We start from the raw sequence: 17,190 nt of genomic DNA on the forward strand, positions 1-17,190 counted from the left end.
CTAGGCTTTCTGAAGCTCTTTTAACATTTTTCTTCGGACACTGGCTGCTTTTTCACTCATTTTCAGCCCAGCCCTTGTACATAAACCTTTGAGAGAATGTTTTTTTGTTTCTTAAGCAATTTAGCAGGTGCATTTTGATGCTTGAATGATTCGTAGGTCACTAACTCCAGGTAATGAACCAGCGTTGTGTCTACACATAGCAGACAACTTAGCAAAAAAACAATTTTAAATTGTGTCTTTGGGAACTTTGTTACTCACAGCCTGTAAGAAAAACACATCTGTACCTTTTCTTTAGCCAAATCCATTAAAAATCCCAACGATCTTATAGTTTGACAGCAGAAAATCTTTGCTCCAACAAGTTGATTCCCAAAGAGATGAAAACTCTGCATATCTTGGCATGTTGTGTAATATGTCCTTAAAATTATGAGGAAAAGCGAGACCCGGAAGACAAAAAAAGAAGTGGGATGCCTAAAAAGACCTGACACAGGAATAGAGAGATGAAGCTGGCCGTTCAGGGGATCCACTGTTTACTTCCTCCTCAGAAATGGTCTCAGTGGAAGGATGGCTGTTAAGAAGCCATTCTTAAGGAAGGGAAACAGTATGCTGCACCCTGGCTGAGGCACTTTAAATGAGAACTGTGCAACATTTGTATGTATTTGTAAGCAAAAAATGTGCCCTCTGTTGGGTTTTGGTCATATCAGTCGGACCACCTGAGGAGCACAAGAAGCAGTCAGCACCTCTCTCGTCTGTGTACCTTTGTGTAGTCACTATCACCTCTCCCAGACCGAGATGAATGAATCTCAGGGTGGGTTTAAGAACAACGACGGTGGTTCTCATGTAAAATCTGCTGCTGCTGGAATTGGACCTCTTACACACAAGCTCTGCTGCAGTATAAACTCTTTCTTTAACATCTTTTAAGACCCTGAAGAAACAACCAACAGAATGTTTGTGACAGTTTTTTTATTTGGGTTAAAGGCAAGGGGTCCTTCCTTATGTTTCAGACTCAAAATCATCTTCATCTTTTCTGTCACTCTGCATTCATCTTCAAGGTTTTTTGTTTTTTTTTACTGTGAAAATGCTCAAGTCCCTTTGTTCTGACTCTCCTCCAGGTACCCGAGGCTATTTCTAAGTGCCAGCGTGCAGGCATTACCGTGCGCATGGTTACCGGAGACAACATCAACACTGCTCGTGCCATTGCGACTAAGTGTGGCATCCTGCTGCCTGGGGAGGACTTCCTGTGTCTGGAGGGCAAAGAGTTCAACCAACAAATAAGAAATGACAAGGGAGAGGTAAAACGACTACAAAAAGAATCCAACTGCAAGCAACATTCATATGAGCATTTAAGTTTAAAAAAAAAAAAAGAAGCTTTGACCAGAGAATGACTCTGAAATGAACTCAAAACAACCACCAAATTAAGTCAATATGGCCCAATAAGTCTTTGTTGCTAATGCCGGATTTCCACTAGCCCATTACATCTCTGGTGGCCTAACGGCCCTGAGTTAACCCCCTTCCAAAGGCTTATGTACAAAAGCAGCAAACATTAAGTTTCCTAATGTATCTTATAGGTATCTTATTAGAGCGAGGGAGATGTTGTGTTTGGTAGTGTTTTACCTGTTCAGCTGATACCGTCCACACAGCACTCTTTACAACAGTATCATGTTAAACTGATCTGTCTGCATTAAGCTTATATCAGCTGATTTTTGGGGGTTTGGGAGGTAGAGAGCTTTGTTTACTGATTGTACGGATAGTGAAGCTTAAATTGCCCCTGATGCATCCATCAGTGTGTGAGTGTTTGTGTACATAAAGTGCTGCATGAGTGTGTGTAAATGGATGGATGCAGCTCATAGCATAAAAAGTGCTTTGAGTGCTCAGTAAATCTAGAAAAGCTTATAGAACTATCAGTGCAGCCCATTAACCAATTAATCAGTTTAACTCTTAAGCAGTTGGCTGTTTCTCTCACTGCCTGTCCTGGAGTTTCGGACATTGTCTTTATTTGGATAGGACAGACACAGCAAATGGCCTCGAGGCAAATTCAAACACATGCATTAGGTTTATGACTTATGCTTTGCTTGCTCTGCCCAGTAAAGTGCTCAGATTTGTCCAGTTAAAGATGAAGCTCCAAGTCCCCATTATTGCTCTGTACCCAACTGGGATGGTTATTTTTATATGCTAGAAAAAGATTATTTGAAACTTAAACATGTCATTTCTAGGTGGAACAAGAGCGTCTGGACAAAGTTTGGCCCAAGCTGCGTGTTCTGGCTCGATCATCACCCACAGACAAACACACTCTGGTCAAAGGTGGGTTTGTTCTGACAGGAGACTGTTGAGCTGCTTTAAATCTGCGTGTATATGTAAACCTTTAGTCAAGCTGCTGTAAATGGATCTACTTTTTTCCCCCTTCTTTTTTTGAATGATCATGCACTCACTAGGTTCTTGTTGTTTCACTCTGCTGATCAGGCATCATCGACAGCACAGTGGGCGAAACCCGACAGGTGGTTGCAGTGACAGGAGACGGTACCAACGACGGCCCCGCCCTCAAGAAAGCTGATGTTGGCTTTGCTATGGTAACCACTTCTTCATTTTTTTTTTCCCTCGTCCTTTTCTTCTGTTGCCTTTGTTTCACGGCTCTTCATTGCTTCACTCTTCTGCTACTTAAGTTTCTCTGCATCATTACCTAAAGAAAAAAATAAGCCTTTCAGTTAATTATGTTTCTAATGCAGCCATGAAATAGGTCGTTTCTCTAAACGTCATTGACAATAACTCTTCAGTTTAATGCCGCGGATTCATTAAGATAGCTGTGAAATGGAATAATAAATCAATAAATGTTGAGTTCGGTGCATTCAGCACAGTGGGGCCCCACTCTACCACCTTGTCACTGCCTTTGTTTTCTACAGATCAACTCACAGAGAGTGAGACTAATGCTGTTTCTTTATGTTGTCTGTTTTATCAACCAGAGTGCATGTACTCCGGGGTGCATTTTTGCACATTTTTGAGGGTATTTGGACAGATTTTCTCAAAAAGGAAAAAAGAAAAAACTGAAATTACAGTTTAATTAAAGAAGTGGTAAGAGCAGAATGTGTTTGAGCAAGAAAGTTAACACTTTTAACTAAAGTTAATAGATAAAAAGACCGACCCAGCCAAAATTAATTGCTAAAATGATTAAAACAAATAAGTAATGGTCACGAAGTGGAAAAAAGTTGAATTCGCTTAACAAAACAGTTGAAACTGTTAGATTGTTCACCCATTTACAAAAACATGTTATGGATAATCATTCATAATGTGAAGCTACAATGCTGAATTATTAAAATCTGGAAATATTAGTTCAACACATGTATGGATAAAAACATTATGGTTTTAGCTAAACAAACTTAATGAAAAAAATACAATAGCTGGTTAAAAATATGTGGAATTTATTAGTTAAATGTAGTTAAAATATTCAGGTAAAAGTAAAAATGAACAAACAAAATAGTTTAAAAACACATTTAGATAGAAAAATATCAAGCTCTGTTTCATGGCGAGCGTTTGGCTATCTTATCCCACCTTTCCAGACCTCACAGCACTTCAATTTACAGAGTCAGATATCGCCCCCTTTAAGAATTTTATGATATTACTTCACCTTGAAAATAATCACGAGAAAGCGTTTAGAGACATCACTAAAATATTTATCTGTAACTGCATATTAGCCACCTAGCTTAATTGTTTCTGGCATAGACTGATCCTGGAGTTACTTTACACCTTCCTGGGTCACGAGCAACATCTTGGCTTTTTAGATATACTATGTCCCTCTGCTGGTAATGCAACTTCACCTGTGCATTTCATGCTTTGGAGAAGCAAAGCATGACATACACATGATGGACCGCCGTGTCTATTACACACTTTGCCCTGATATTGGGTTCATGAGGCTACAGGAGGGTCAGTCTGAGGAAAAGTGGAGAGATGGTATCTCCTTGAAATGCCCTTCCTATAACTTAATTTCATTATATCAGTACTTTTTTATGATTTAGATAGATATTTCCTCATTAGGTTAATATCCAAGTATATCTGGTTACTGTAATTTATTAAGTTTGTTTGTTTTTTCTTTCTCTCAAACATCTCATGCTCTGTTTTCATATTCTTTAATTAAATAAACAAAAGCAGAAGAATAACCATAAAGAGGAATCGCACTAGAAAGCTGTATAAGCAATGGTGACTATGCATATTATTGTTGACCAACTGATTACTTAAAAAAAAGAAAAAGAAAGTTAAACAAATGAAATTGGTAGCTGGAAAAACTATATAAACAGTTATTATAGTAGCTAAAATTATAAATTAAAAGAAGGAGCTTCTTGGCTAAAAGTGTGACTAGCACTTTATCAAGACACAAATGTGGTAAATTCATAGCTGAAAGTGTGTAATAACAGTTAAAGTGTTGAGAAATGCCTGAAAGTGGTCACTAAACGCGAAGAATAGCAATCAAAAGGTAGTGGGTGGGTGGCTGAAACTCCCATTTGAGTTTTATATATGACCAATAACAATCCTCTGGGCGATCTGGGTGTGTTTTATAGATTTAAGTGAAACGACATTTATTAGTTTTTATTTTTCGTTAACAAATTAATTTTCAGACTCCTGAAACTTGAGTTGAGTAATCCATCACATGATGGTTACATTTACTCTGGTAAAAGTATTGTTAATGCACATGACTCGCACATCAACAATAAATGAAACACCTCAAGCAAGTTTTAAGTAGGGAAATTGATTTTTTCTTTTTTCTTTTTTTTTGGAGACTATCAGGAAATACATTTACAACCAGTGGCATGCTGTAAGGAAATATGTCTTGGAAAATGTGCTGCTTTTCAGGATACATTTGAAAAGGGTCAGCAATCATCATTATTTACAATATTTATAGCTTTCTTCCAGGTGGCTTAGAAAGTTGTTACTATGGAAAATGAGAACATGAGACGTCCAAGTTTGGACTTGAGCTCAGCCCGGATAAAATGATCATCTTCCCAGTAGAACTTTTGGAACGAAACATATTGGGGCTTGTGTTTATAGCACAAAGCTAACTCACTAAGGGGAAACATCGCACTCCTTATTTACATCACCTAAAAGTTTCAAAAGTTAAAACCATATTTATCTTTGGAGGAAATGGAAAAGAGATAAAATTGCATAAACATGTTTTTGTTTGACATATGTCAAAATATGTCTCAGTAAACTTTCTCCTACAGCCACTCATAAACATTTGTTTGCTGTGTAAATTCAGTTGTTTTCACTGTCCCAGTTTTATGATTCCCAAGCGCTGCACCTACGTCAGCTCATTTGTTATGTAACACTTTTGACGCACCAACCGAATCTTCATCATATTTACCTCAAAGTGAAGACTGTTTTAAGTAAACTTGTACAGGAGTTCAGGATGGCAACTGCAACTTGTAAAGTAAATGGTAAATGGCCTGTATTTGTATAGCGCTTTACTTAGTCCCTATGGACCCCAAAGCGCTTTACACTACATTCAGTCATCCACACATTCACACACTGGTGATGGCAAGCTACATTGTAGCCACAGCTGCCCTGGGGCGCACTGACAGAGGCAAGTATTCCAATTCTGCAGGAAAACCACAGACCTGGCAACCCAGTGCCAAATGGTAGCATTTCTTTGTATCGTGCAAGTTTGTAAAACAGAGACAGCCTGCGAGTGAAGTGTTTGTAGATTTAAAGGATCCAATTCTGCTGTATTTGAAACTGAATGAATTAACACTGTGGCGTCATAACTCTCACCTCTAAAGAGTAACACTGAACAGATGATCAGCTGACAACTTGCCAATGTGTATCTGTTTAAAAACAGAATACATGCATGTGGACGAGTTCACAGCTGACTCCTCTGTGTGTTGTTGTGACCTTTATTTACTGGGGAAAGTCATCTGAACATCAGGCTCTCCTGCAGGGTGCTGAGCAGCTGCTGTGCTGTCAAACAATTCCCTGATAGTAGCTACTGTTCCTAAACACATCACAAAAGCAATTTGTGGATTTAAAGCAGTGACCTTTCAGCGCTTATATGTCCCATTTGGAACATTTTCAGTTTCAACTCCAGCGTCCCTGTTCAATTATCGCCTGGTTAGCTGGGAAACTGAAAGCGATTCACCTCCATCTGTTTGAGCGAGTCTGCCTGCGTAGAGAGACACAGCAGCTCAGAACTTCTTTAGAATTGCTGTTTAAGACAAGGCCGACCCTCCTGTTTTATTTTTACTTTACTGTCAGTTGAGCAGCATAAAATACTCTCTGTCAAAGCTTTTCAGACTTTAGATGAAAGGGGGTTTAAAAATTAAACGTCCAGCTGGCAGATTGTTCGCATCTACAGGAGATGAGAAAGAACCCAACAATAAGTCGTCGCTTTATCCATAGTGAAGCTGAACAGCTGGACTTTCTCCTTGTACCTGTCATACTGCTCTGCCGTTACAACCTCGGCAGCATTATTCAACTGTGCTTGTACCCTGCGGATGAGCTAGGAAGCAGTAACATTAAACTCCACAGAAAGATAATCGTTTATCCATCTCTGAGGAAACTGTGGGCGCTCCAGCTCAACATTTTGGTGTTAGATGAGCTTCAGTAAACCAGAGTTCTCTTGCTCACAGCTGAGATGTTTATGCACAATTAGTTAGTCATGGTTCCAAGGCTTTTTAGGTTGTGACTACTGGGACTCATTAAGGTAAAGCAATGTGTTATCTGTGACCGCTTACCACAGTTTGTCTAGTTGAGTGGTGATCAGTCAAGCATTGGGAGAAGATGGCAGTAAATGTGGAATTTGCATAGCAGAAATACTTGTTTCTGTCTTCTTACCTTATTAATCACTTTACAGTCCCTCAGATTTATGTGTTGTGCACTTTGGGGATCTATAAGTGCGAGTCTGAGAGGCAGTTTAGTACAAAGCCAGGCTGATGTTTTGACTTGGTCTCCACATTTTTTGAGCCTCAGTTAGCTTGTTGGCCATCTTGTTATATGGAGCTTGTCAGGATTGTCAAGTCAACTCAGATTTATTCATAAACACAGAAGTAGCAGCTGCGGATGAAAGTGCTATACTACTAATAGAATAAAGTGACCATAAAGTCATAGACCAATAATAATATGCCACAGGAAGCCATATTATTTATTGGATAACTGCATGAAAAGTGCTCCAGAAGGCACCAAAGTGACAAACACAGCTGAGAGGGCCGGTTTCATTAATTAATTTCGCTAACGGTAGCATTTTTAAGCAAGTTCAGTGTCCAGTGTAACAATAAAATCCTGAGTTTTCAGTTGTTTGGTGTAGCCTGCTTGTAACACTCAGCACTGTCTTACACCTGCTCTGCTCTCTGCTTTGTGTTCCAGCAAAGACAAATTGCTGCAAGTTTTGCTTTGGTTGATGTTCAAGTATGTGATCGATGTCGTGTCCACGGTATCTAAAGTGTTTTCTTTCTTTTGGACTGCTTGATCTGAGCAAATCACTCTTCAGCCGTGATTCCGAGCATCTTCCATTTCTGTCTTTGTTCAACAGTTTTTGTCTTTGCACATTATGTTTAAGGCAAACTGCGCAGTCTTTATGTAAAATCACATAGCCTGTGACAAAAAATCAGATTGGAAGAGAGTGCCAGACTTTAGTCTTTTACATCATAGGTCTTGTAGTGCTCAAGGGGGAAGCCTGGTTATTGTAAACATTATCTTCATGACTGAAGTTGGGCATTTGAACACAGGACCTATGAGCATTGAATGGATTTTGGAGCCAATGGACTTTTTGGAGGAACGATTAGAAATTACCTTAAGCATCAATAAACAGCAGCAGGCCCACACCTGGTGCTTGGGATGGTAATTTACGAGCAGTGTTTTAAACATGAGGAGGAAAATAGAAAAATTCTGATTTTGTACCCGGAGATGTCATTTGACTGAAATCTAAAAAATAATACTGTAGTTTGTGTCTCTTCCAGTACTTTATGACTCTAACTCACCACCCTAGCTCCAAATACACCGTTTCTCACAGATTCAGATATTTGAACTTTTTTATAAATACCATAAAAATACAAAAATGTATGTATAAGAAAGTTTCGATGAACACTTTTTAGCAGAGTTGATTCATTGCTTGTGTGGATCTTGTGTGAACAGAGTTTCCGTATTTGTTGGAAACTTGGCATCACAGAGGCTGTTTGCTCTTATTCAAGGACTAATGATGCCTCTCTGCTTCCTTTCAGGGAATCGCCGGCACAGATGTGGCCAAAGAGGCATCTGACATCATCCTGACTGACGACAACTTCACCAGTATTGTCAAGGCCGTCATGTGGGGGAGGAACGTCTACGACAGCATCTCCAAGTTCCTGCAGTTCCAGCTGACCGTCAATGTGGTGGCCGTGATTGTGGCGTTCACAGGCGCCTGCATCACACAGGTAAACCGCTTATGTCTGAAATTACAGCTCATTTAGCACACCAGTTTGAGTCTGAATAACGACAGACGGCTCAGTGGGACCTCCTGAATATGAGCTGAAAAAGCTGGAACGAACACGTGTGAATGAGAATTTTTGAAAAAATCTCACATAATGTTTGTAACTACACAACCCAAAAAGAAAAGGACGTCACGATCACTGGATTTTTCAAAATCTTCTGTTTAAATTCAGTCTCACAGTTTGATATTGTTTGCTTGTGTTTATAAAAAAAAAGAAAGAAGAAGTTTAGAGTACGAGTGGGCAGAAAAAACTGCGGAGGTTCTATTTTTGGTTGTGTTTGTGTGCGTGTGTGTCATCACTCTGTCTGTAAAAATGATAGCTTGAAAAGGGGTGTAGTGTGGGGTCATGGAAGCAATCCATTTAAATTTGGCTTCGATCCACCAAAGTCTTAAAGGTGAATTTATTGTGGTGAATACAATTAAAAAAAAAATACAATTCTAGTAAGAACTGCCTAGAGAGTGAGTTGTTTGGCAAAGGTTTGTGTGCTCAGTGTGCTTCTTCTTTGTAGTGTTTTGCTTTAGATTTTTTGTTTCCAAACATCATTTCAAATTTTCATTTTTCACATGTATGTTAATAGCAGTTTGTGAATGCCACAACCAAAAAGCAGAGTACCAGTGTGGCTGAATCTTAATGTCAGGTGTCAGATTTGGAGCACATACATACAGTGGCTTGCAAAAGTATTCGGCCCCTTGAACTTTTCCACATTTTGTCACATCACAGCCACAAACATGAATCAATTTTATTGGAAGTCCACGTGAAAGACCAACACAAAGTGGTGCACACGTGAGAAGTCGAACAAAAATCATACATGATTCCAAACATTTTTTACAAATAACTGAAAAGTGGGGTGTGCGTAATTATTCAGCCCCCTGAGTCAATACTTTGTAGAACCACCTTTTGCTGCAATTACAGCTGCCAGTCTTTTAGGGTCTCTACCAGCTTTGCACATCTAGAGACGGAAATCCTTGCCCATTCTTCTTTGCAAAACATCTCCAGCTCAGTCAGATTAGATGGACAGCGTTTGTGAACAGCAGTTTTCAGATCTTGCCACAGATTCTCGATTGGATTTAGATCTGGACTTTGACTGGGCCATTCTAACACATAGATATGTTTTGTTTTAAACCATTCCATTGTTGCCCTGGCTTCATGTTTAGGGTCGTTGTCCTACTGGAAGGTGAACCTCCGCCCCAGTCTCAAGTCTTTTGCAGACTCCAAGAGGTTTTCTTCCAAGGTTGCCCTGTATTTGGCTCCATCCATCTTCCCATCAACTCTGACCAGCTTCCCTGTCCCTGCTGAAGAGAAGCACCCCCAGAGCATGATGCTGCCACCACCATATTTGACAGTGGGGATGGTGTGTTCAGAGTGATGTGCAGTGTTAGTTTTACGCCACACATAGCGTTTTGCATTTTGGCCAAAAAGTTCCACTTTGGTCTCATCTGACCAGAGCAGCTTCCTCCACAGGTTTGCTGTGTCCCCCACATGGCTTGTGGCAAACTGCAAACTTCTTATGGTTTTCTGTTAACAATGGCTTTCTTCTTGCCACTCTTCCATAAAGGCCAACTTTGTGCAGTGCATGACTAATAGTTGTCCTATGGACAGATTCCCCCACCTGAGCTGTAGATCTCTGCAGCTCGTCCAGAGTCACCATGCGCCTCTTGGCTGCATTTCTGATCAGCGCTCTCCTTGTTCGGCCTGTAAGTTTAGGTGGACGGCCTTGTCTTGGTAGGTTTACAGTTGTGCCATACTACTTCCATTTCTGAATGATCGCTTGAACAGTGCTCTGTGGGATGTTCACGGTTTGGGAAATCTTTTTGTAGCCTAAGCCTGCTTTAAATTTCTCAATAACTTTATCCCTGACCTGTCTGGTGTGTTCTTTGGACTTCATGGCGTTGTTGCTCCCAATATTCTCTTAGACAACCTCTGAGGCCGTCACAGAGCAGCTGTATGTGTACTGACATTAGATTACACACTGGTGCACTCTATTTAGTCATTAGAACTCATCAAGTAAATTTCTAAGGGCAACTGACTGCACGCAGACCAAAGGGGGCTGAATAATTACGCACACCCCACTTTGCAGTTATTTATTTGTAAAAAATGTTTGGAATCATGTATGATTTTCATTCCACTTCTCACTGTGTGCACCACTTTGTATTGGTCTTTCACGTGGAATTCCAATAAAATTGATTCATGTTTGTTGCTGTAATGTGACAAAATGTGGGAAAGTTCAAGGGGGCCGACTACTTTTGTAAGCCACTGTATGTTCACTATAGCAGCTGCTAGCATTTGTGCTACAGTATCTCTAATCAGTGATCAATGAATCACATGCTTTTGAATGTATAGATTTTAAAAGGTTTTGAATGTAAAACTATTTAAATGAGTGTGCTATTTGCGTATAAACAGCATGTGAAATTGTGTTTGTGTCGTTGCTGGTTTTCATCTCAAATTCAAAAACAGTAAAAACATCGCCTTCACTTATGCTTTTGATTAACTCGTGTTTTGATTCGATTTTGAGGCTGGCTGGTGTGTTTGGTGTACCTCGTCGCACGCTGTGGAAACATCTTTAAATCTCCGCTTGATAAAATATCCACAGAAACAAAGAGTAATTTGTGATTTCGATGTGACCGTCTCAGTGCTGCGAGGAGGCGAGTTGGCCGTGTCACATTTTCTTTGTTTCATAATGTGCCTGTAATCAGAAAGCTGAACCCCTGACACAATAAAGAAGAAAGTCTTGGGGCTGTGTATTAATTGAAAGGCTCACAGCTGGCAAGACCAGATAACTAACTCGACTACAGAGCGAAGAACACAAAGTAGGCTAAGATTCAGCCTGAAACCATGGCAACACGTCACCATCATAATCCTGAAATATAACGGGGGACTCAGCAGGTCTGTGGTCTCTGTGCTGTGATTTTGCTCACTGATCATCAGGCGCTCGGTCTCTGTTAGTGCACGGAAAAGATCATTAAAAGGCGATTTATGTGTTTGGTGTGTGTACAGAGGAACAGAGGCAGGACCCAGAGGCGTAAACTGGGTTTTAGAAGTGGAGGGAGTGCTTTGAAATGTGTGTGTACTTTTTTCCTCATTTTTTTTATGCAGTTAAATTACTCATTTGATGTTAGACGCACTAAGATTAAATCAGTTCTTACAGTATGGTTCTCACAGTGACAGCAGTATAAAAAATGCCCATATATTTGTTTCCTAACAATGCAATCCTAACAATATGTGGAAGTTCAAATATAACCATAGACACCATGTGAAAAATGGGATGTGTCCACCATGAGGTCCCTGAACCTTCTTAAACAATAACTTGTGTATCAGTGGCAACATTTTTTGAATCTCAGAGATTCCATATTTGTTCCAGACAGCAGGCCACTCATTGCCCTGTACCGTGTCAGAGCATGCTCCCTGAATGATCAGTTCTTCTCAGCATCTCAGCTCCTCTGTCAGTAGTGGTCACACTGTCCTCTCACATGTTTTATAGGTTTGTTATTTACCGTGTGTGTTACTGTGTCATTGAGAAAGCATTGGAGTTCAGTCATCTAGTATGAATACACGTTTATACTACATTCGAGTCCAACTGAACTGAGTCCATCTTTTCAAGCAGGTGGCATTTAACAGGGTCTTTTGATCACGAGATACCTTTACAAAATTTGAAACCAGTCACACCATTCCAGTTGTCACAATAAGGAAAATTAGACCAAAACAGTTTCTCATGCTGTAAACGTGGGAATTTCAAAGCTGTAGTTGGGAGTAATGCTCTTTGCTGGTCTGCAAAGAGTCTGCTGGTTTCCCTGTTGTTTGGTTGCTGAATCATATTTGTATTCTGTTATATACCTGATGTTATATTCTCTTCTCGTAAATTAAACTCCTACTCCTTCTCCAAAAGGACTCTCCCCTGAAAGCTGTCCAGATGCTCTGGGTCAACCTCATCATGGACACTCTGGCATCTCTCGCTCTTGCCACGGAGCCGCCCACTGAGTCTCTGCTGCTACGTAAACCCTACGGTCGGAACAAGCCCCTCATCTCCAGGACCATGATGAAGAACATACTTGGCCATGCTGTGTACCAGCTCGTCATCATCTTTACCCTGCTCTTCGCTGGTGAGTCTGACTCCATCCAAGTTGGGTGTAAACCTGGTTCTGCAGTAATGCATTGATACTAAGACGCTGATGTTTGTTAATCATTGTCGAAACAGTTGAGATACATTTTTGGGGTATTTTCCTTCATCTTTTATCAGGTGAGAACTTTTTCGACATCGACAGTGGGCGAAACGCTCCCTTGCACTCCCCACCATCAGAGCACTACACCATCGTGTTCAACGTGTTCGTCATGATGCAGCTCTTCAACGAAATCAATGCCAGGAAGATCCACGGAGAGAGGAACGTGTTCGAAGGTGTCTACAGGAACCCTATCTTCTGCAGCGTTGTACTGGGGACCTTCGCTCTGCAGGTAACACCTTCACCATCCTTTAGTGCTACCAAGGTTTTCCTGTTATGTTACCGCTCAGTCTGGATGGATTCATGGTCTCAGTAGCTGCAGCTGCATTTTTGCTCCACATAGTTTGGTTACATTTAAAAGAGTTTAGCTGAAACCTTCTGATGGTTTTTTTTTCACTGAATTAGAAATGGTAAGAAGACATCAGCACATCAGGTTAAGACCTTAACAGTAGAACTGGTGGTACGATGAATCACACATCCAAAATGTTGACCAAAAACAGGTGGAAGATCACGAGATGAGCAGTTGCCTGTGCTGTGTGGGGGACAAAGTGTCGAAAGGTTGTCAATAGAAAGGTGGTGGTCGTGTTGATTCTGTAGTTAGCTGGCTAATGATTACAGTAAATGACAGAGAAGTTATTGGCAACTTAACTAACATCGCACCTTGGTATTATTTAAAAAGTAGTGCCCAAATGGCGAAAAACCTTAGTACCTAATAATAAGTTGTGTCGTTTCTGTCTCTTTTGGGTGCCAGTGGTCAGTGCAGGTGTCACTGATTCTCCCACCTGTAACACTGGAAATTGGAGTTTCCTCTGTTACCCTGTCATCTCATTTATTTGCCTTAACATTAGCATTGGAATAATGTATGAGTAAAAGTATTACCAATCTCACACTATAGAATAGTCTAACATAACTTTGTTAAACCACCAGATCTGCCGACTAAAAGTTCACACGGCTGACATGCCGCTTGCTTGTTTCCTTCCCAGATCGTCATTGTTCAGTTCGGAGGAAAGCCGTTCTCCTGCACGGCTCTGACCATCGACCAGTGGCTGTGGTGCGTTTTCATCGGCGTGGGAGAGCTGCTGTGGGGACAGGTGAGACGAAAACCTCAAGTGCACAAACAGCTGAGCAGAACAAACACCAGCCCGAGCTGTGAGAATAAGCAACGTGTACCCAGGAGCTGATGAAGAGGTGGATATGTGAGGTTTATGGCAGAAAACTGTTGCCTGTCACACTCGCGCTGCTGCGGTGTTGCCATCACGACCATCGCCATGGTAATGAGCTCAGCACATGAAAGCTGTGCGACTCCTGTTTACGAGGGCCGAGGGAAAACAAACCCGGCGTGTCAGCGCCTCTGTGGACGCGCACGAACACGCCATCACACGCATGATCCTGTTAGCATGCAAACACACAGAAAAACTGTTCAGTCATAGCTAGCCTGCTGGGTTCAGGTGGAGGGCAGAGAGACAGAAATATGCTGACAGAAACAGAGTCATCTGAAGTCTGTGATTTATTTAAGAGGTAAAAACACGTTTTGTTTCTAACGGAGAGAGAGGAGGGTGACGGAGATATAAAAAGCTGATGTGCAGCTCCAGCAGGATGCTGGGTGTCTCTCCGCTCTCTTTTAACAACCATGAACAGATAGTTCACCAGCAGAAGGAAAATAATGATTGCATAACCAAGTTACAAGTTAATTGTGCTTCATTAGTTTTTGTATATTATGTTTTAAAACTGAGGTCAAATCAAGCTTCAGTGCAGCTTTAGCAACATTTTGCTTGTTAGTAAAAAAAAAAAAAATGAAAGCGCTAATAAGTAATGAGTTCATTTGTTAGCTTTTTATTTTTTAAAATAAATTTGCCAAACTTTACCCAAAATACTTCCTACAACCTCTTAGTAACACCTCAGTCCTGTTGTCTCACATAAGTCTTGGTCCTAGATTGGGAAAGCACCCTGCACACCATGCTTTTTTTAATTTTTGAGTCATTATACACTACACATATTAATACGTGAATTATTAACTTCTGTGGACTTTAATCAGTCACACTCCAAAAGATCCTACATTTCCCATAATGCAGTTCGACCATCGATGTTATCGGATATTGTCAGCTGTTTTCATCTGCTGATTTGGCGTAAACACCACCAGATCTGATCTGCTGACGATGGTTTTCTCTCAACCTCAGCTGATCTCGGCCATCCCCACACACCACCTGAAGTTCCTGAAGGAGGCCGGTCACGGTATCACAAAGGAGGAGATTCCCGAGGAGGAGCTGAACGAAGGCACGGATGAAATCGACCACGCCGAGATGGAGCTGAGGAGAGGCCAGATTCTCTGGTTCAGAGGTCTGAACCGCATCCAGACACAGGTATGCTCGCCTCGGCTCCTCGACATGTCTAACTTTATCACCTACTTCTGTTATCAGTTTCCCCCTTTGATGGCAACGGCTGAGGGCTTGTTTTGTTTTTGGTCTATTGTCTTATCTGAATTGTTGTTTGAGAGGCATTCTCTCATCAAGATGACAAAGAGAGACTTTAATAAAAATATTTTTTCCAGCAGACACCTGAATGCATCACAATCGATGGAATCCAACAACCGGGTCCATTTTTGATCTGGTTCACAATCAACAAATTCCTTACCAAAGTTTTTATTTCAGATCTCTCGAACATCATTTGTGTTTTTCAAGCAGAGCATCACCTCAAGCATCGGCTTATCACCACTGGTGACCAGCCAGACTCTGTTGCAAAACGACAAGTTCACTTTCATTCAACATAAAATGCTCTACACATTTTCTGCGCTCTCACAGTACAGTACATCTTTTTTCTTATTGACGTTCTCTTCTCGTTGCAAGAAAAGAAAAAAGGACCTTTTTTCAGATACATGGAAATCTCCTTACCATCTCTTACTGAGATAAAAGCAGTAAGTGGTAAACTGCATCAAGCTGCTTTACGGTGAAATTAACAGCTGGAGGGTGTAAAAAAATCTTTGAAGTCAAGCTGACCGCCGCTTAGGAGAAAAAATATATACAGAAAGCACAGTATCTACATTTAACGAGTGCGTGGAGCTGTGCCGCAAAGCCTGATTGGCTCTGCAAACTTTCCATGTGGAGCCTCTAAACTCTGTCAGCAGCCATCTCAGATCAGACACCAAATGAAGCCTGTAGAGTCTTTATCATATGTATACTGTACAACATAGTGCAGTCAACCAGAACTCTCGATAAAAGTTTACCGTAGCTGTATCTCCGACTGCAGCTTCATGTCGGCACCTCTGTGACACACACTGTGTGTCTGTGTGTGTGTGTGTGGAATTGAACTGAAGATTAAACACACACACTCAACTGCAGATGTTGTCCTGTCAATTTCACACTCTGCTGCAGAGCTTCGGCACAGAACCACTTTATTAAAAAACAGAAATTAAAGACTGCTACAGCGGCACAAACCTTCCTGAGTACTTTCATTAGTCAGTAAATTAATCAGTCATGTCAGCAAGCGTGTCTCCATCCACCTGTTTCCATCCGGACTTTCAATTCCTGTGTAACCTGAGGGAAACCACAAGAAATTAAAAAGTCACGCTTTTTGAAAAAGTTACTGATTAAATAATAACAAAGCCAGATTTAGTGAGCAAATCTTTAGGAATACTTCTAAGAACCGCAAGGTTGACCCAAATACAGAATCACGGAGACAGACACGCAGAAAGGGTAAAGAGAAAGTTAGTTAGAAAACCTGCAGCACAATTAGGCTGGTTAGTCCTAAAAAAGCACTGAATCTAAAACATGGGGTGAATCTAAGGAAGACTGAGGAACAAGAGGAAGTTGAAAATGCAATAGCCTGGCAAAGACTGATTGAAATTCCGACTAAATTCAGACAGCAAGGAAGAGAGAGGGGTTAAAAAGAAAGCAATAAGACACAATCAAACCAATAACATGGGTCAGGGAAAAAAAAGTCACAAAATAAACCACAAAGTAAACAAAAAGAGCGACCGAGAGCAAAAAAAGCACGGACAAAGAAAAAACAAGAGTCAACACTCCTCTAATCAAAGGAAGAGATAAACCGGATTTTAAAACACGAATGCTATCATCTTTTTCTTCCATCAGAATTGGAGAGTAAGTGTCATTAGTGAATTATTATGTCAGTAAACTAACTTCATGCTACATTGCATTTGGATTGAAATCTAGCTGGTGTTCTTAGTAGTCGCTGTTTTCGTACGCTGGAACTTGTCTGTGTTATCCTCCTCCTACAGGACAGCTCACTGAGCTTTAGCATGTCCACGGGCAGTTCCATTCAGTCTCTGTGGGCTTCATTAGCCTCCATGCTAACGCCCACTTACAGTAACAGCAGTCATTGCTCCGCTCCCACGCGCACACACATGGAGTCAGCGGGGTCAGGTGTTTTCCTCTTACCAGTGGGCTTGCTTGTACTTACTGAGGCCAGAGGGTAACCAGGTCTGAATAATAATAGCGAATTTTTTCTGGTTTGTCGTCTTGAGTTTCTCAGTTTGACCTCTGCAGAAACACTGACTCTCTGCTTCTTCACTCAATTCTGTA

At 40.9% G+C, this 17,190-nt stretch overlaps 1 protein-coding gene across 3 annotated transcripts in view; it reads left to right on the top strand.

Annotated features, from left to right (window-relative positions):
• LOC147331081 (plasma membrane calcium-transporting ATPase 1-like) overlaps window positions 1–17,190 on the top strand; it is a 138,769-nt gene that overhangs the window by 106,731 nt on the left and 14,848 nt on the right. For all 3 annotated transcript variants that reach the window (XM_086293136.1, XM_086293137.1, XM_086293135.1), the window contains 8 exons: window positions 1,110–1,289; window positions 2,211–2,298; window positions 2,458–2,564; window positions 8,193–8,384; window positions 12,325–12,538; window positions 12,676–12,887; window positions 13,639–13,746; window positions 14,833–15,015. In XM_086293136.1, the coding sequence (XP_086149262.1) occupies window positions 1,110–1,289; window positions 2,211–2,298; window positions 2,458–2,564; window positions 8,193–8,384; window positions 12,325–12,538; window positions 12,676–12,887; window positions 13,639–13,746; window positions 14,833–15,015 (1,284 nt within the window). The remainder of the gene's footprint in view (window positions 1–1,109; window positions 1,290–2,210; window positions 2,299–2,457; window positions 2,565–8,192; window positions 8,385–12,324; window positions 12,539–12,675; window positions 12,888–13,638; window positions 13,747–14,832; window positions 15,016–17,190) is intronic.

Source organism: Aulonocara sp. 'chitande type north' Nkhata Bay, linkage group LG5 (genome assembly GCF_057382095.1).
Source record: "Aulonocara sp. 'chitande type north' Nkhata Bay isolate Kocher_YH1m ecotype deep benthic linkage group LG5, A_spYH_male_GT1.1, whole genome shotgun sequence".
NCBI classification, from domain to species: Eukaryota; Metazoa; Chordata; class Actinopteri; order Cichliformes; family Cichlidae; genus Aulonocara; species Aulonocara sp. 'chitande type north' Nkhata Bay.